The sequence below is a fragment of the Rhinolophus sinicus genome, linkage group LG06 (assembly GCF_036562045.2).
Source record: "Rhinolophus sinicus isolate RSC01 linkage group LG06, ASM3656204v1, whole genome shotgun sequence".
Classification (NCBI taxonomy): Eukaryota; Metazoa; Chordata; class Mammalia; order Chiroptera; family Rhinolophidae; genus Rhinolophus; species Rhinolophus sinicus.
Window position 1 is genome coordinate 18,069,126 of NC_133756.1, and position 20,547 is coordinate 18,089,672.

The 20,547-nt window shown below is 36.8% G+C and overlaps 1 protein-coding gene across 5 annotated transcripts in view; it reads right to left on the bottom strand.

Annotated features, from left to right (window-relative positions):
* Positions 1–6,079: 6,079 nt before the first annotated feature.
* STIL (STIL centriolar assembly protein) overlaps positions 6,080–20,547 on the bottom strand; it is a 53,545-nt gene continuing 39,077 nt past the window's right edge. For 4 of the 5 annotated variants that reach the window (XM_074334681.1, XM_074334680.1, XM_074334679.1 and 1 more), the window contains 4 exons: positions 19,899–20,130; positions 14,971–15,187; positions 13,155–13,405; positions 6,080–7,597 (listed from right to left, as the gene is read on the bottom strand). In XM_074334681.1, the coding sequence (XP_074190782.1) occupies positions 6,811–7,597; positions 13,155–13,405; positions 14,971–15,187; positions 19,899–20,130 (1,487 nt within the window). In that variant the 3' untranslated portion in view covers positions 6,080–6,810. The remainder of the gene's footprint in view (positions 7,598–13,154; positions 13,406–14,970; positions 15,188–19,898; positions 20,131–20,547) is intronic. The other variant, XM_074334682.1, reaches the window with a different exon arrangement.

Sequence of the window (20,547 nt, forward strand, 5' to 3'; positions counted from 1 at the left end):
TTCCACAAGAGGATTCTGGGAAAGTTGCTTGAAGGATGGGAAGGGAATGAGGGTGGGGGTTGCCTTTAAGATTTGAAGGGTACACAGGGTTTTGAACCCATGAAGGGTTTGGAGGCAAAGGAGCAATGTGAGCAAAGTAAGAAGGCTGAAAAGTGTGTGCATGCGTGTGTGTGTGTGTGTGTGTGTGTGTGTGTGTGTTGCCTTTTTTCCTTACGGTATAAAGGAGAACAGAGCAGGCCTGGGTTTGATGGCTTGATGCTAATTTACTGACTCAAATACCATGGCACATGATTGTATGGTCTGGGAGGTTAGAATCCTGAGTTCTGTGCTTAACAATCTGTGTGAATTTGAGCAAGTCCCTCCCCTTCTTTGGGCCCCTGTGTCCTCATTTGTACAACGAGCAGCAAGTAATTTCTGAGGGCCCTCCAGCTTGGATACCTGACGTCATCTTTTCCATTATGTTTTTAATTAGTCCCCCTTGCCCTCCTGGTCTCAGACCTCCTGGGAAGAGACAGGACACAGGGCTCTCCCCTAATCTGTCCTTTCCTGGAGTTTAGCCTCTGACCAGGAAGTGGGAAAGCAGGATTTCCTCTGAGGATGTTCTCTGTGACCCAGACAGTTCTGGGTTGGGAAGCAGAGAGGAGATAAGGAACATCACCCAGGCTTCCAAATCCTAACGCCCCTTTCTGTGGGTTTGATGTTTCCTTCTATAGAGGACTTTGAGCTTCTTAAAAACAGGGAATGTGTAATTCAGAGCTGGAGAAAGATATGTTGGTATCTCTTTGAACAGATATTATTATTCAACATTTTGGTGGGGAAAACTGAATACCCTTTCTTTTTAAATTGCGAACTACATTACACATTATAAAAAGTAGGAAAATCTCCTTTTTTTCATCTATGCCTATAAAAACCCTTCAAAGCCCAACTCCAACGCTCTTTTGCAGAAGCCTTCCTCTCCTCTGGACTTGTAAACCACTCCTCACACCCTATTTCTGCATCGTTGGTCATACAATCACAGTATGTCAGAGTTACATGGCTAACCTCTTCACCTCAAAAACTGGGACACGAAAGCCTAGTGATATGAGGTGTCTTGCCCAACGTCACAGAATTGGGGGCAGAGTGATGAGAGGAACCCGACAGTTGCTGACTTCTAATTTAGTGTTCTTTCTACTTGTTTACCCTTTTCCTATCATTGGTTTCCTACCCTCAACTCCTTCCTCCTATGCTGTACCTATATATACCTCCACGTTTTTCACCAAGCTCTTCCCTCTGTCAGAAATACCACCTCTTCCCCATTGCTCCTACAAGATTCTGGAAAAATCTAGAATGTTTTCAGAACAACTCTCCTCCCAGTTTCTCTTAATATATTCTCCCATGTTATATAGTTTTACTATGAGCACTGACTTCTCTGTGTTGTTGTTTACATGTCTCTCTCCCATTAGATCAAGTTCCTAGGAACAGACAGTTCTAGTCTAGTCAGACAGGTAAGTTTGTCTTGTTCATCACCTTATGCTCAGCACCTAGCTCAGTGCCCAGTGGAATCACTATTAGTTACCTATTGAATAGAAGTAAAAAAAGGTGCTGGTGGGGAGAGGAAGAGTGGCTGCATCTGGGCTAGATGCTAAGGAAGAACGCTAAGTTGTTAACTATAAATGTGTGACCCTGGCCCAGTTATACCTTATCTGTATCTGTCTCATCGTCTGAAAAAAAGGGGGTTAATGATGCTGCCATATGTACTTGAGGTTTGGTTGTATTACACGAGGAAATATGTGGGAAAGCATGCTTTGAAAAGTGTGAAGCAATCTGCCAACCTAAGACATTATCATCAAATTTATTTTGCAGGCATAGAAAAGACCTCTCAGTTCATCTAGGAGGCTAGGAATGGTTCTGCCCTTATGAGTGAGTAATGTCTAGAAAATAAGGGCACAGAAAAATCTTTTGTTCCTCTAATTTCCCGGAGCCCTTACAGTAGCCATCAGTAGGAGATGACCACGATGAAAATCATTGGAGCGAACCCATTAACACTGGCAAACTCGTAGATCACTGCTTCAGGACTCGGGCAAAAAACAGTTTCTGGTCTTGGCCAAAGGGCAAGGGGAGTCCTTCTTGGGTGAAAACACACTGCACAGAGGCTTGGAGGACAGTATATTTGCAGACAGCATTGACTGTAGTATTCAAAATCCTTCATTCAGCTCAAGATCTGTCTCTTGTAGGACACTCTTCTTGAATTCCTCAGGCCTCAGGGAACTTGTATTTCTCAGAGGCTTCAGAACTTGAGCTCTGGAGTTATACTTGAGCAGGAATCTCTGGTAGCAACTTACTTGAGTAAGTTACTTCCCTAAGGCTGTTCCTCATCTGTGAGAATGACCATCACCAGCTGGGTTCAGCCAGGAGGCTTAAGCGAACTAATGCAAGTGAAGTTCTCTGCACAGCGTCCTATGAGCATGTGGTGAGTCCTAAAAAGATGGAAGCTATCACGATTACACTGCTGTGGCTTCTTACTCCATGGATCACTCATTTTAGATTTTCATCATTGTCATGCAGGGTATCATGCGGGGTCTCTGGTCCGGCTCCCCACATAAGAACGCAGAGCATGGTGAGGCCAAAAAGGAACACCCACGGAGCCATAGATAGGGGAGTCATACCACTATAGTCTCGCTGGCGGCTGGGTTGGAGACACAGGAAGCAGGAGCCACACTATCTGCAACCTGCCATCCGCTTCTCTGTCAACCAACCAACCTCACTTGCTAGCTGCAATCCGCTCTTGCTAGCTCAGCCACCATCTTCTTGCTAGCCCCCATTTGCTGCGAGCCTAGCCACGGCAGTTATATTAGTGGCCAATGGCTCACTGACGGCCAACTAGCCACAGCTGATGGCCATCCAATCACAGTTGATGGCCATTTACTACCCGAGTGAGCACCTTTCCACGTGAGTGCGAGAGCGTGGAAACTGCACTCCTGGTTCTGTCCCCACAATCATACACTGTTGTATGACTGTTTCCAGGGTGTATCTGTTTTCCCTAGTCTTTACAGCTGGCAAAGGCTTGTCTAACATGCCTACATCCACTTCTGCGGGTCTGTAGCACAGGCAAAGCAAGGCAAAGGACAGTGAGCATGCCAGCAAGGGGCTCAGAGGTGAGGGAGGGGACATTTGGTGGGGTGGTGGGGTGCCAATTGGCTAGAACCAGACTAATTTTTCCTGGAAGCTAGATAATAGAAGTTCCACTGTTTTTCCTTATTCCATTTGAAGTAGCACCCACATGGCAATTAAGTTCGTGAACTTGCCACCGTGCCTTTACATTGGCAGCACTGTACGAACAGCTCAGTAAGGTTTCATAACCTTGGTATATCAGTGTCTCACAGCTGTGTTCGTGTTGACGTGTGGTGGTGTCTTGCTGAGTGGCGTTTATTATTGTATGTTTTTGTGTGCTGTCGCAAGAATGTCTGAGCTTGAATTAGAGCAATGAACAAACATTAAATTTCTTGTTAAACTTGGCAAGAGTGGAAATGAAATCAGGGACGTTAGTCCAAGTTTATAGGGATAATGCCATGAAGAAATCGGCAGTGTACAAATGGATTAAATGTTTTTCTGAGGGGAGAGAACACATCACTGATGAAGAGAGATGAGGGCAGCCAGTAATGAGCAGAACTAACGAAAACATTGCAAAAATTCATCGAATTGTGCATCAAAATCATTAGCTGTGAGAAGCATAGCAGACCAAATAAAGACTAATACAGAAACAGGAAAATCTTAACTGAAAATCTTGGCATGAGAAAGGTGTGTGCAAAAATGGTCCCGAAGGAGCTCACTGATAAACAGAACCAAGGAGAGTTGAAGTTTGCCAAGACCTTTTGGAGAGGCAAGATGATGATGTTTTGGGCCCTGTTATCACTGGTGATGAAACATGGGTGTACCAATACGACCCTGAAACAAAGCGTCAAAGTGCACAATGGAAGTCAGCCAATTCTCCATGACCAAAAAAGTTCCGTCAGTCCAAATCAAGAGTCAAAACGACATTGCTAACCTTTTTTTTGATATCTCAGGGATTATTCATTATGAATTTGTACCAACTGGACAGTTAACCAAATTTACTATTTGGAAGTGCTGAAAAGGCTGCATGAAAAATTTAGGCAGAAACGTCCTGAACTTTTCTCCAATTCATGACTCTTGCAACACGACAATGCACCAGCTCACATGGCACTGTCTGTGAGGGTTTTTAGCTAGTAAGCAAATAACTGTACTGGAACACCCTCCATACTCACCTGATCTGGCCCCCAATGACTCCTTTCTTTACCCAAAGATAAAGCAAATATTGAAAGAAATACATTTTGATGACATTCAGGACATCAAGGGTAATTCGACAACAGCTCTGATGGCCATTCCAGAAAGAGTTCCAAAATTGCTTTGAAGGGTAGACTAGGCACTGGCGTCGGTGCATAGCTTCCCAAGAGGAGTACTTTGAAGGTGACCATAGTGATATTCAGCAATGAGTTAAGTAGCACATTTTCTAGGATGAGTTCATGAACTTAATTGTCAGTCCTCATAAACAGTATGTCGGGGGTCTGGATGAAAAATTCAGATAAATGTCATTTGAGAGGCAATAATCTCCAAAGTCTTTTAATTCAATTTTCCCAGTACTAATGGTTTTTCCAAAGATGCCTAAAAGCTATCATAGCAACTAATGTGCCAAATAACTTCCCATAGTAAAACATTCTTCTTTGAGAATTTTCTAGAGTAGGTTTCAGCGATGGTCTCTTCTCTGGACATATATTTAGTAGAAAAGAGATTTGTTCAATTTATCTGCAGTCTAAATTTAGTCTCGAAAACTGCTTAACCATCTTATCAGAGGCCTTAAATTAGATGTGGTAACAGAAAGTGATGGAATTAGATTTTGCCTAAAAAGCCTCAGGTAGTTTTTGTTGTTCAGATAGAGGTTCTTATTTGGTGTGAAAATTACAGGGTTCCTAGTGATAATGGTAGTTATTGAGGCTGTCAGTTAATTCAGTAATATTGTTTTTTCAGTAATGTGTAACACAAATTATATCTACACTCACTTCTGGGGTGAAACACTGAGGGCTAAAGTTAAACAGCGCATACTTGAAGAGGCTTTGACAATTGTCAAAAATTTACTCCAGTGAAATGTGTAAGTGGACTTCTACACTATTTATTAAAATAACTAACCACTCAAACAATGCCTATGGAAACAAAGGGAAACAAAATCATCACTGCCATTTACTCGTCTTTATTTTAACCTGAAAGAGCAATGCTGCAGGGAAAAATGGGTCCCTGGCTCCGGTGGGGAACAGCAGAGAACCACCACGTTACTATACTCGGGCTTGCTAACTATAAACTGTTTTATCAGATTATCACCTCAGAAAGCCCCAGCTAGGTTGGAAAGCATTTAGAGATCCAAAGTCCATTTCTTTCCAGTTTATATATCAAACTTTGATATAAACCGACATCTTAATTTAACTTCAGAAGAGCTTTATCTCTCATGTGAATGACTTTTTCATTTATATTCCGTAATAATTAAAAACTTAATATCTAAGAAGGTGGAGGAAAAAGGGGAGCAACTATTGATAAACCCAACAACTTGAGATACATTCCATTTATGTTAACAATCTCATGGTAAAATTAAGAATTTTAACATTCTCAAAATGAGAAAAACCCCAGTGACAGAGAACAGACCACTGGTTGTTAGGGGTTAGGGTTGGAGGGAGCACTAGAGAGTTTCTTTGTGATGGAACAGTTGTGAATGCTGACTGGTGGTGGTTATGCAAATCTATAATAAGTGATAAAACTTCATAGAGCTATACACCAAAAAATAAATAAATGAGTGTAGAAACTTGTGAAACCTGAAAGGTCTGTGGTTTAGTTACTAATATTGCACCCAATGTCAGTTTCTTGGTTTTGATCATTTACTGTGGTTATGTAAGATATTAATTATTATTGGGGGTCGCTGGGTGAAGGGTGTACCTAAACTCGGTACTATTTTTGTAACTTTCTAGGAGTCCAAAAAGTTTTTTTTTTAAGTGGAAAAGGACATGCTATAGCAGAGAACAAAGAAAAACAGTCAATCTAGACATTTTTATTAAATTTAATAGACATTTTAGTTCTATTAAAAAATTAAAACATCTGAAAAACTCACAAAGTTTATAAAACACACTCATACCCAATGTTCTTATTCTGTGATAGTGCTGTATGTTGAAAATGTTACACTAACATCAACCCACTAGAATGCAAAGGTTTTTCTTCCACAGAATTTAACAAATATGCATCTTAAGAGGACATACACACTGCTTGTATAAAAGATCTTAAATTAGTTTTAAAAATTAACTTTCCCCTTCATTTCAATAATGGTTGATTTAGCCAATTTAGTCAGAGTCATGATAACTTTATGTTCTTTCAGGTGATCCTGGGTAGATGCAGAGATGCAACATGCTAGAAAAACAGACTTACTTTTCAAAATGTACAGTATAAAAGAGCAGTTCAGATTCTGTGCTGAATAGAGTCTGTTTACCTAAATTTGTTGAAATAACTCATCTCAGGATTTGTTTTTTAAAAAAGCTTTCAGTGATGTTGACCAGCTCTATTGGAACAAAGAGAACTTAACTTAGCCCTCCTACTAGTAGCCAGCCATTGCATAGACAATCAGGTCACTTGTTCAGCTCTTTGCAATCAGCCACTACCCAGAAACAGGCTGATCCCTAGAATGATTTGGAATCCCAAAACTACTGAAAGGCTCTGGCTTCTCCAAGTACCTTCAGAAGACACCCTTTCCTCCTATCAAGAGCGCAGGGCGTTAAAGGTTTAAAATAATTTTGGCAACTGTCTGAGACGCTTTACATCTAAGAAGGCGCCTATGGAATTCATACTATTCATTTGCTTTAAAGTTTCAGGTTTCAAACTTTCAGAAAATATTGGAGTGTCCCTTTTATTTTCTTTCTCAGGATGTTGGGTGAACTCTGCCTTTCCAGTTCGGAGCTTCATTGCAGGACTTGGTTTTACGTTTGTTAATAAGAATGTTGGGTTTTCATTCAACCGCTGTGTTGTTTTTGACCGAACAACTTCATTTGTAATATTTCTCAATACGGGTGTATCTGTGTGAGTGGCCACGGATTCACAGTTGTAACCATTAATCATTTCACAGGCACCCCTGGACGACTCCTTCTGACAATCAGGCTGTTCGGGTATGGATGTGAGGTTCTGAGTCAGTAAATGTTCACTCTTGCTGTCTGAGTTGGTCAAAGGCTCCTCTTCATCTTCACTATTGTCACTGCTTTGTATGAGTCCATATCTCTTCATATATTTTTTGGTTGCAAGTGACATGTTGTTTGGTGAAATTAAACTAAGCCCCACTGTGCTTCTGTCTGTATTTATATGTAGAAAACTAAAAGATGAGTCACAGCTATTTTGGTTTGATCGTGAGAGAGACAGTTGTGACAGCTGATTTTCATTTAAATATTTCAGAGCTATAGCATTTGCCTCCATGCTCAAATCCACACCATTGGGGCTTAAGCCACTCATGCCAACATTAGCAAATGACATGTAGTTTAATCCAGAGATCACTGCTTCAGGGCTGATGCATGCCAACACACTGAAAGACACAATGGAGTAGGCCATCATTTATCTTATTTTTAAATACTAAATAGTGTTATTCTAAATGTGTTCCATTCTATGAAAGTAACAAAAGGTTTTCAACTTTGAGCCTCATGGTGCTTTTTTATCTGAGTGCTCAGACATTAAAGTCTTGATAATCCAGATACATTCAAGGGATAAATGTGATAACCTAGATGGTAATGCATGAATTCACAGACTGAAAGTGAAACAGAAATTAATTTTCCTAAATTTAATACATCCGTCATGGTTTTAAGACAAAATACAATGCCCCAAAATGTGAAAGTCATTCAATATTGGGAAAGTAAAACAAAAATAAAATCAAACAGAAGACACATTTGATAATATAACATTACAAGCTTTGGTGAGTAGCTCAGAATATTAAATTGCTCATAGTTGAGATTTTATTTGTAATGAATGAAAAACATCAGCCGTTCTCTGGATATGGAGTACTGTGTGAATACACTGGTTTGCTTTCATTAGATATCAACTCACTTTGGCTGGCGTTATTAATGTCAATTAATTAAATTGCCTTTCCCTTTATATCATGCATGCAATAACAGCTGCTAATTTTTATGGTTGCCATATCTTTGCCAGGCACTCTGCTAAACATATCTCATTTAATCCTCACAGAAACCTTTCTCAGGGAGGTCATCCCTATCAAATATTTCAACTTTATTCTCTACTTCAATACTTCACATTTCCCTTCCCCCACTTTTCTGTTTTCTTAACACCCATGGCTATGTATATATTTAACTTACATTCCTTATTTATTGTCTAGCTCCCTCATGAAAGCCCACTAGGGCAGAATTTTTGTCTGTTTCTTTCCCCCACTGCAGTATCCTTGGTGCCTGGAACAATGCCTAGCACATAGTAGGCATTCGATTAATATTTACTGAATGAATAAAAGAAGTAGGTACTATAATTATCTTTATTTTACAGTTCAGAAAACTGAAGAATAGAGATTTTTAACTAATTTCCGGGCAATGAGCATTCAGAGATACATAAAATACACAATGTTGTGGGAAAGGCTATCACAGGAACATGCTACAATCTATTAGGAACAAGGTATTCTGAGACTACAACATATCAATGTTCTGGTGAGGGGTCCAGGAAACCTTGACAAAGGAGGTGACATCTGAGTTAGCTTTGAAGGATAATAAAATTTCCGGCAGCAGAAAGGTGAAAAAGAGCATCCCAAATAAAAGTAAGAGCAAGGAACCTTGCAAATGCCAATGGTGGGTAAGCTAGAACTTGGGAGAGAGTGGTAGGAGATTATACTAAAAAACTAAGTTTAAGACAAACTGTAACACAATGTGAATTGATTATGTAGGCTTTAGACAGTCGTATGTTTGGAGTATCCTCTTAGCCTAAGATAACTGACAAATAAAAATTGAATTCTTCTATATTTTGGAGAAATAGTTTCAACGCAGTTTCATTTTTAATCACTGTAATATACAGAACCCATTAATAATCAATGAAATATAAATATAAAATAATTTTTTTGGATCTAAATTAGCACAGATCTTTTAAAAAGGCAATTTTAATATAGGGTAATAAAATAGTATGAACATGTTGCTAATGTTAGGTACCTCTCTTATGTGCTTTCATAGCATGTATCAGAATACATAATAATTGACTGTATTTGTGCATCTTGCTCATTAAATTGTAAACTCCATGAGGGCAAAGATGTCTTTACCAGGTTATTTTGTATACCATGATATCTCTCATAGCTGGTTCATAGTAGAAGCTCAATACATATTTACTGAAGCAAAATGAGTGAAAGTATTGGTGAAATAGTAATACATATCGTTGGCAGGAATTCTTACTTTTTCAGAAAGCAATGGAGCAACAGCTTTAAAATTTTCTTACCATTTTGAATTAGCCTTTCCACTTTCAAGACTCTATTCTAAGGAAATAATCTTAATGATAAAAGATGCAATCTTTGCAAAAAGATGTTCATCATAGCAACATTTAAAATAATAAATTAGAACCGACTTGACAAGTTCTTTTCAGTTCTGACAAGGGAAAGATTAGGTAAACAAATGCTATGTCCCACGTATGGATTATATGAGGTATGATAAAAAAATACGGTGAATGTTTAAATTTTTTAAATTTATTACATTAAAAGACACACTGCCATTAATCACCCTCAAAACACTCTCCCTTGCTTTGAATATACTTATCCCATCATTCTTGCCACTTTCTGAAGCAGTTCTGGAAGTCCTCTTTTATGAGAGTCTTTAGTTGTACCGTCATGGCTGCCTTGATATCCTGAATGGATTCAAAACATTCACCTTTGGTGGTCATTTTGACTTTGGAGAAGAGCCAGAAGTTGCACAGTGCTAGATCAGGTGAGTCAGGTGGATGAGGGCACAACGTAATGTTTTTATTTGACAGAAATTGCACTATTCCAGAAGCGATGTGTGACACAGAATCTTCCATTGTGACCACAAAATACGGTGGATGCTGCTGCTGAGTGCCATCCAACGGAAAGGCAGGGATCTTCAATACAGGAAGTGGCACAAGGAACCTTAATAACTGTGAGACAAGTTTCAACTTGTTTGGTGCAGTCAGTTGGATGTGAGCTACCGTTGAGAGAAGGTATGTTATAAGGTGTGTTTTAAAGTGTGCCATAAATCATCCTCCATCATGACAATGCTCTGTGTCACACATTGCTTCTGATATGGCAATTTCTGTCAAATAAAAACATTACGGTGTGTCTTCATCCACCTGACTCACCGGATCTAGCACTGTGTGACTGCTGGCTCTTCCCCAAAGTCAAAATGACCACCAAAGGTGAACGTTTTGAATCAATTCAGGACATCAAGGCAGCCACGACAGCACAACTAAAAACACTCACAAAAGAGGACTTCCAGAACTGCTTCAGAAAGTGGCAAGAACGATGGGATAAGTGAGTTTGAGGTGATGGGGAGTATTTTGAGGGGGATTAATGGCAATGTGTCTTTTACTGTAGTAATCTTTTAACATTCATTGTATTGTTTGATCACACCTCATATATCCCCATTAAAGATGATGCTTAGAAGGGGTTACAACAACTTGGAAAACATGCTTATTTCCCAATGTAAAGCCAAAGCCAAAAAAAATTTGTTTTTGGTTTGTACAGCATGATCAAAACACAAAGCAGGACATATACACCACTATCAGAACCCACCAAAAAATTAAACAAGCAGTAAGCAGTATAGCAAAACAGTCAATATCCCTCCCCCCAGCAAACAAAGTTATGAACTTTGGAGTTAGAGGAGATAGATTTAAATTCACAGGTGTGGGGCCTTGGGCAAACTGTACTTAATTTCCTCATCTATAAAACAATAACAACAATAGTATCTATCACCCAGATTATTTTAAGGATTAAATGAAACAATGCTGCATAAAACTTTAGCATCATTCCTGACACATTATGAGCACTCAGTAAATGGCTGCTGCTAAAATTTTTTAGGAAAAACAAACAGGAAATACAAAAGCAAAATATTAATAATTAAGTTTGTTGCAAATATGGGGTTTTTTTGGGTCTATTTTTCCAAATTTTCCAAAATAGGCCTGTATTTCTTTGACAATGGAAACAAAACAAATATTAAACTCTATTTCCAGAGTTCTACAATATTTTATATAACAATTTATACCATATAATAAAACCTTAAAAATATTTTTCTTCATATAAAGATATAGCTACGCTATTGTAAAAAGTTTTCCAGCTTACCCCTTTATGGAAATACTTGATTCAACATACTGCTTTAAACTGAAAATGATTTTTTTCACATCTGTTTTCACTTCCTTCAGAAAATTATCTTATATGAAACTAAAATCCTATCTATGAATGGGTATCTATGAATTTTGCAACTCACAGAGATAACCGAATTTTAAAAATGGGTAGAGCCCCTATTAAATGAAAATGGCTATTTTATAATGTTACATAAAGAAAAACAAAATTGTACAGATAGTAAAACTATAACTGTTTCCTAAAAAGCTGATTTTCTTTGGGTCTCAACAATTCAGGTGACATTTTCTTCATTTTTAAAAATTCTAATCCTGAGCATGTATTATTTTCATAGTATAAATTTATAACATAAATTGTTACTTAAATTAAAAGGAAAACAATCTTGATTAAAACAATTTGACTATCCCACACTGATACACCAAGAAGTCTTTACTTTCTATTTCATTCTAGGCATTTAAAAAAATGAATCAAGTTCATTATACACTAAAATGCGTTAATTTCAATGTTTCACACTAGAAACATTAAAATAGGGTGGCCACTGTGAAGAAATATATTACCTAAAAACTATTCCCCAAAGGCAGCCACACTAAAATGTAAGGGTTCCACATAGATAGCAGGGTGATCTGTGCATTTCAACAGACATTATATAGCCTCTATCTCACAGTATTGAAATTTAACCTTCAAAAACACTAGCCTTACTCTCTGACACTGTTGGGAGGAATACAAACTATTACAACTGTTTTGGTGGGGAATGGCACCATTTACCATAACCTTACATGCCCATATCCTTTGATCTTGTCCACCTGTAGGAATGTATCATGCAAAGATACTTGTGCAAGTTCACTTAGCACTGTCTGAAGTAAGAAATAAGAGATTCAGCCTAAAAGGTCATTAACAGAGGACTGGCGTTCACTATATTATAGTACATGGATACAATAGAGTATTATGCAGCTTTTTAAATGCATGGCAAAGAACTGCATATACCTATAAACAAAAGTAAGCTATAAAGCAAAAAAAACCCAAATCATAACACTTATACACATATTCATATATACTCAAACATTTCTAGAAGAATACAAAAGAAATGGGAAGTAACCTTGGAAGAGTCAGATTGAGGAGTTTAGGGTATAGGGAGTTTTGAATTTTATCTGATATTCTAGTGTATTATTTGATACTTTTTAAAAATCATGAGACTGTATTACTTTTGTAACTAGAAAACAGCAACAAAAATAATTAACAGAAAACAGGCTAACTTTAATAATATATTTTCTAGATTTTACCCTCTTTAAAAACAAGTATGTGCTACAGTCATCTCTGAAGAGGAATCTGAACAGAACATGGCTTGCTGGAACTGGTGAGTAATGAGTAAGGTTCATGTAACTATTATTCTTCAAAACACATTCCTAGAAAAAAGGAATGTTTTTGCCTTTTAGATGGCACAACTGCAAACTGTACATCCAGGAGCTGGCGCAGACACTGTCACCTCCAGGAAGACTTTCCAGACACCAGGAATGAATAAAAGCTCATTTCTCTTTCCTGACTCCTAGAGCATTACACTGGCATTTTTACCCAGGAGACACTGCACAATATCTCTCTAATTACTTATGTATATAACCCGCTCTCCTACCAAAATGAAGAATCTAAAGGGTAGAGATGATTTCTTATTCATCATACATAGAGCAGGCCCTGAATAAATGATAAATCAATTGAACTGAGTGGCAAATTTATACTTTTTCTCATGAGACTGCTGCAATATATCTAAAATGTATTCATTTTTTAAAACAAATTTTAAAGTTACCTGGCATGATCCACTTTATGTGCATTTTTCTTCACTTTAGTGGGAGAATCAATTTTTACTCCAAGGCTTCTTAGTTGCTTAAGGGTTGCATTAAGAACATAGTCTTTGTCCATTGGTCCTGAATCATGTTTTTTTTTCTTCGTATGGTAAACATTTTGGGTTCTGGTGCATTCATGGCTGATAATTACTGCTTTGGTAGATGGTTGCTCAGTTTCTTTAGAGGAGTTATTTAATAGGTGGTTCACTTGACCCTGATGAAAATAAAAAGGACATACTTTTAAAATCACTATGTGACAACATGGATGAACCTAGAGGGTATTATTATGCTAAGTGAAATAAGTCAGACTGATAAGAAAGACAAATACCCCATGATCTCACTTATATGTAGAATCTAAAGAACAAAATAAACAAACGAAATAGAAACAGATTCATAGATACAAAGAGCAAACTGATGGTTGCTAGAGGGGAGAATGGTTGGGGAGTTGGGTAAAAAAAGGTGAAGGGATTAAGAAACACATTTTGGTAGTTACAAAATAGTTACAGGGATAAGTACAGCATAGAGTATATAGTCAATAATGTTGCAACAACTATGTATAGTGGCAGGTGGGTACTAGACTAACCCAGGGGATCACTGGGTAAATTCTATAAATGTCTAACCATTACGCTGTACACCTGAAACTAATATAAAATAATATTGAATGTCAACTGTAAAAGGAAAAATCACTATTAACAATATTAGGGAAAAAAACAGTATTAGGAAACAAAAATGTAAATAATAGCATAAGGGAAAAGCAAAATAGTATCTTGCCAAATTCTACAAATTATCAAGTACATTTGCAAGTATTATGGAGTTTTTATAAACAGCTCATCCTAATGATTTCATCAGACCCCAGAGAAACTTAGAATGTTTGTTCAGAACTTGTTTATTTTAAAACCAACAGATTTAAAATCATTTGAGTAATACGACCTGTGATACTATCTCTGCCTTCCTGACATTAAAGTATATTTCATTCCCCCAGCACACAGTTGCTTGCACCAGTCTAAGACCTAGCAGGCAAAAAAAAAATACGCGTTCATTGATGAATACTTAGGGCCCTTATGCTTAATTAGCCTTCAATTTTAAACGAAGAAATCAAATGTCCCAAAGTCTACAATTTGGAAGGAAGTGAGAGCCAGGGTCTCCAACCTTCAAATCACAGTTCACATTCTAACTTTTCTAAAACAACTATTTCCTCCAAACTGAATTATCCCATTTTATTCTGTGCTACCTTTGCTTATAGCACTTCTCAGCCCGTCCTGTAATTGTTTGTTATTGGTATTCATGAGCTATTTCCCCTAGGTCTCAAGCGCAGAGACTGTCATATTCATCTTTATATTATCCACTTTACTTAGTTCACTTTCTTAGACAAAGCTAAGTATTCAATAAAAATCTGCTTACCTAAATTGAAATCAGTAACTATTATCATAAATATCATACGTCTTTCCAATGTTCAAACTTCCTGCAACCTCTTGGTTGTTTTTTATGGTACTAACTTTAGTTTGAATTTGGCATAATATCAACACTTAAATTTTTAAAATATGGTGCTTTGCTTCCTGGCTATCTAAGTACCTGATAACTGGCATGCTTACAGTAAATTACTGAATTTAGGTTATCATAATTTAAGAAAAGCTAAAAGAAATAAATGATATATCATTAATTTACAGAAAATCTTTTTATATCAAGGTCCCAGTCAGTTTAAAGATAGGAAAGGCTTTACTAGTATACCCTAGACTAAATAACCATTTCACAAAAGATGAACTGCTTTACTTTTCTTACCAATAAATCCTGGTATATTTTCTGGTTATCTGATGGTTGTTGATGAGGCAAGCGTTGCATTACTTGCTCAATTTTTGGTTCCCCTGATGTTACAGAGTTGTTACTAGCACCCTCTGTTGGTCCACTCTGTAAGCACATGCTTACATGCTCTGCCAGCAGGGAATTCGGAAGGAGCAAAGGCACATCAGGTTCTTCACTCACAAGTGGAGAAGAGCTGCTTGAAAGGATATATACAATGTAAATGTTAGTTATCATGGTACCAAGGTAACTATATTTGAAGTGCAGTAACTTTGGAAGAAAGGTAAAGACTCAAGTAGATTCTGGTTTGTATTTTCAGCTCTTAAGTGATGAGCATCTCATCTTGATAGGCTGCATATAAGTTGGATTATGATACCTTTTTGAGTTATGTTATTTATAATATATTCAGAAAACTTTCTCTGAAACTTGGAAAGCAACCCTGTTGATTTCTCCTGAACTTGGCACAAAAGAAATTTATAGTGTATCTAAAAATTTTAAATATATTATTTGTTGTTCACTTCAAGTTTTAAAATATACATGTAGTTAAAAACTTTGTCATATGAGAGTTCATAAGTTGCCATTTCTAATCACATTATATACTTGGTAAAATTTTTCTTCTTTATGCTTTTATGTATTTTGCAAATTTATACAATGAACATTTATTATTTTCAAAATTAGAATATACCGTACACTTCCCCCAAAATAAGACCTAACCGGAAAATAAGCCCTAGTGTGATTTTTCAGGATGCTTGTAATATAAGCCCTGCCCCCAAAATAAGCCCCATAAAGATTGTCAGCCAGATGATGCATTTAGTACGTCTGTTGCAACACACGACAGACGTATTGAATTATAAAATAATATTAATATATAATTAAATATAAATATTATTGACATTAATACTTAAAATAAATGATAGTACCCAAGCGGGCACCTTTGGACGAGAGGTAAACACCTATGTAAACAGATGAGCTCAAGACTTATTGCCGAATGACCAATTGGAGTACAGACACAACACACGAATAATGTGCGCACTTGGTAACGAATGGACGTGGTTGTGTCTAATATGAATCTTCATAATTCAATACATCATGTGTTGTAACGGATGTACTTAATACACTCGTGTGAAATAAAGAAATGTTTTCTGAATTTTGGTGCCTGCAATGTTTCATTGCTTTTGTGTGGCCCATAATTCTTAACTGTCATCATTTTTGTTGCCATGTCTCATAAGTCTTCAATTAACACTTGATTTAATGGTAAATTTAAAGGGAATAATATTTTGACTCCCAGACAAAAACAAAGAGCTATTCCGTCGAGTACAAGAAAGGAATCGTGGAGGACTCCGGGGGCAAGAATCTTACGGTTTTCTGCAAAGACAAGAAGTTGGATCTCCGAATGGTCCGAAAATGGCAAGCAGAGTACGATAACCTCAGTCAACAGGTGGATGAGGGAAATGCTAAGAAGCGCAAATATGGATCAGGACCATTATTTTCTGAGCTGGAAGACATCATCTGTGAATGCATTGCTGACAGGAGAGCAAAGGCTTTGGTTGTGCGCAGGGCTGATATTCAAGCATTTGCCCTTGCAATGGCACCACAGTTAGAAATATCCCCAGAAGAATTCAAAGCATCACAACACTGGCTGGATGGCTTCCTTCAGCGATATGAAATGTCTCTAAGATCGACAACACTGTTCAAGCTGGACGAACTGAAGTTATTAAACGTGCACTTGCATTCAAGTCCTTTGTTGATGGCATCGACTTTTCTAAATACCAATTCTCCAACGTGATTGCTATGGGTGAAACTGCATTGTTTATGGGCCAAGGATCTCAAAGGACAATTGATCAGAGGGGTGCCTCGTCAATCTACATTCCCTCCACTGGTTATGAAAAGTGCAAGTGTTACCTATATTTTGGCAATTCGTCAAGATGGAAGGAAAGCCCCACCTCTAATCATCACTAAGGGCAAGAAAGATAAGGTTGAATGTGTTTCAGGCATTTATGTTCTTGAAACTGAAAAAGCCTGGTGCACACAAGCAGTTATAAGGAAGTGGGTCGATTTAATGCTGCCACTTGTTTTGCGAGGTGGCCAAAGAGGTCTGCTAGTCTGGGATTCAGCCAGCACTCATCACGCTAAAGACATGAAGAACTTCCTTGCAGAGAGAAGAGTAGATCAAATAATGATTCCCGCAGGAATGACTGCCTATCTCCAGATTCTTATATTGCAATCAACAAGCCATTCAAGGACCATTTGCACATAGAAATCGATGGCTACACTGAAAATAGAATGGAGAGAAATCAGCGTGGAAACTATGAAGCCTAGCCTGCAAGAGGCTGTGACTTGGGTGAAGAATTCATGGGATAAAATCACTGACAGCTGTGTTGCCAATGCACTACAAGCAGGCTACACGGACAAGAAGTGCTCATTTAAGGAGAGTTCTATTGCTGGACATGAGAGATTGGGGCCAATGGTTCTACAGGAAATGGAGTAACAAGAATTCAAGCCGGAATTTGGGGTTTGGAGAGTTATGATGATATTCCAGAAAAGGATGACATGACTGTATGTGAATAAATGTAGATTTTTGTACATGAATAAATGCAGATTGTAGTACATGAAAAAATAAGACATCCCCTGAAAATAAGCCCTAATGCACCTTTTGGAGCAAAAATGAATATAAGACCCGGTCTTATTTTCAGGGAAATATGGTAAATATATATTTAAAAAATAACTATGGAAAGCAATATTTAAAAACATTTTTTGTAAGAACAGTCATCTGTAGCTATTGTAGAAAACAGAGAAAAGTTATAATAAATTTAGCTAGCAGAAAGCTTATTATGTATGGGGCAGGCACTGTTTCAAGTACATCATCTTATATAATTTTTACCAGAAAGACCTATGAGAGAGAAAGCACATATTATCCCTATTTGACAGGTGAGGAAATTGAGCCACAGGTGTTAGGTAACTGCTCAAAGTTATACCAAGAATAAAGAAAATAAAAGTCACAGGTAATTTAATATCTAGAGATAACTACTGTTAACATTTTTGAGGAGTTCCATCTCTGCTTTTTATATAGGTATGTATTTTCTCTAAAAACTGTACCACATAGTTTGGGAAGCTGCTTTTTAAAATCCAATATTATATCACGAGTACCTTCCCATTTAATTAAATATTCTTAAAAGCAAGTTTTAATCTTTACATAATATTTTATTTTATAGATATGGTATGATTTTTCTAACCATACCTCTTCTTTAAAACTCAGCTTATTTTCAATTTTTTCCATTTGTTTAATTTTAAATTGATATGAAGTGCCAAGCACTCATTTGGTACATGATAATCTCAATAAATATTAGCTGAACTGAATCTTTGTAAAACACTAGTCAAGATATAATTTTAAAGAAAAAGTCAATAAATGTGACTACTAAAGTAAAAAAATCATTACATGGCAAAAAACATCAAACAAGGTCAAAAGACAATTGACAAACTAGAAGAAAATATTCACAATATATACCAAATAGCCAACATCTCTAATATATAAAGAACACTTAAAAATTAGGGAGTCAAGGACATAAAACTCTAAGATAAATGGCATAGGAAAGACAAACAGATAATTCACAAATATACCAAATTGACCCTCAACATGACAAACTCATTCATAATTTTAAAAATGAAAATTAAAACAGTACCAAGGTATCATTTATCACTTATCAGACTGGTAAAAAAACTTTTAAAAAATATCGCAACATATTTTGTAGGCATGGCTGTGGGGAAACATAATGTCATACATTGCTGGTGAGAATGCAAACTGGTACAACCCTTTTGCAGGGGAATTTGATAATACTTAACAAAATTACATATGCACTTAACTTTGGATGCAGGAACACCACTTCTAAAACAATTCAAAAATATACACACACAAATAAAGTAATTAACTATAGCATTATTTGTAATTGAAAAACATTAGAAACAGTCTAAAGGCTCATAAATAAGAGCATTTCGTTAAACTATGGTATAACAAAATACACAATGAAATAATATACAGCTATTAAAAATGAGAAAAATCTCTAGGAACTGATTTGGACTGATTTTCAGTATACACTACGAAGTGAAAAGAGAAAGGCTCAGGAGAGTACCTGTGGTACTCATACTACTTTTCTACACTTCATGTAAGAAAGAAGTAACATAAGAAAATACAGACATACGTGCTCATTTGTACAAAAGAAATACAGGAAAGATAAACCAGTAACTAAAGAGATTGGGTGGAAAAAGAGGTGGAAAAAGGAGAATCTGGGAACAGGGTAGCAGGGAGGAGAACAGAACAATTCTTTCAGAATATATCTTTTCATATAGTTTGTGGTCTGTTAGAACCATAGTGATGTTTCACACACCAAAAAAACAAAGTCAACCAGAATATGGAGGGACCCCAAGATGGAATACAAACAGTAACACCTAATGGCATTGCATACAAATAACATAAGCACATAAGGGAACAAAGAAGAAAAAAACTAACCTAAATAACTTTGAAAAGTATTTTTGTTGGATGTTGTAAGGCTAAAGATAAAAAGAACTACAAACAAACATATTCTAGTAAATGTGTTTCAGAATTCTTGGCAATTCTGAAAACTACTTTATGTGTACACTAGGACTGAACAAATGAGTATATTGTACATAATGAAAGCCAGGCTTATCAATGTTGGGAAAAGAAGTTTTAAATAAGAAAAAGGGGTGAAGGATTGGAATCAGAAGATTGGTATGAAGTCAGGATTTTCAAATATATTCAGATACATATGGAAATAAATGTAGATACATATGTATGCATGGGTTTGTATGCACATATGAGTCAGAACACCAAAACAATATTAGAATTTAAAAAGAAAAAAGGAAGTAGGATGAATATTCAATCAAAGAGACCTTACTTGGATACTGAAAGTGGCTGGCTGAATTCTTCTTTGACGGCAATGTTGCTGTCTTCAAAACTGGGAATATCAACTGCTTTTAATGAAGATGCACTACCTGGAGGACTTGTGACTTCATTATTAATATCAACAGAAAAATTCATGTCCTCACTGGAAATCTTGGTATCATCTTGCTTCAGCTGAGATTCAGGCTCTTGATCATCACCTGCTGCATTCCAAAACAAGCTGGCACCTGAAGGTCAAATGTTTTACAAACACTGAAACAGATATTCCACTATAAAAATAATTCTGACAAACCATTAAGACTAGCTATAATATATTAACACAATTACCTAGAACTGCTTTCAAATTATATTTCCTCAGAAATATCACAAAGAGGTAGGTGAAATATGAAAAGATAGAAAACTGGGGTACAAAGAGAAAGGGGATATTCTGGGCTCTGATTCTTCAAGAGTTGTGGCTCTCAAATGATGTGTTTCACATACTAAAGTTCTGAACACAATTTGGGGTGTGTGTGTGTGTGTGTGTGTCTGTGTGTGTTGAAAAAGCTGTTCTGAAAAACAGCAGAATTTTATATAAAATATAAATCACTAGGCTCTCTGCTTTTGATCCTTACATATAATATTTATAAGGCTATATTAGGAATGAA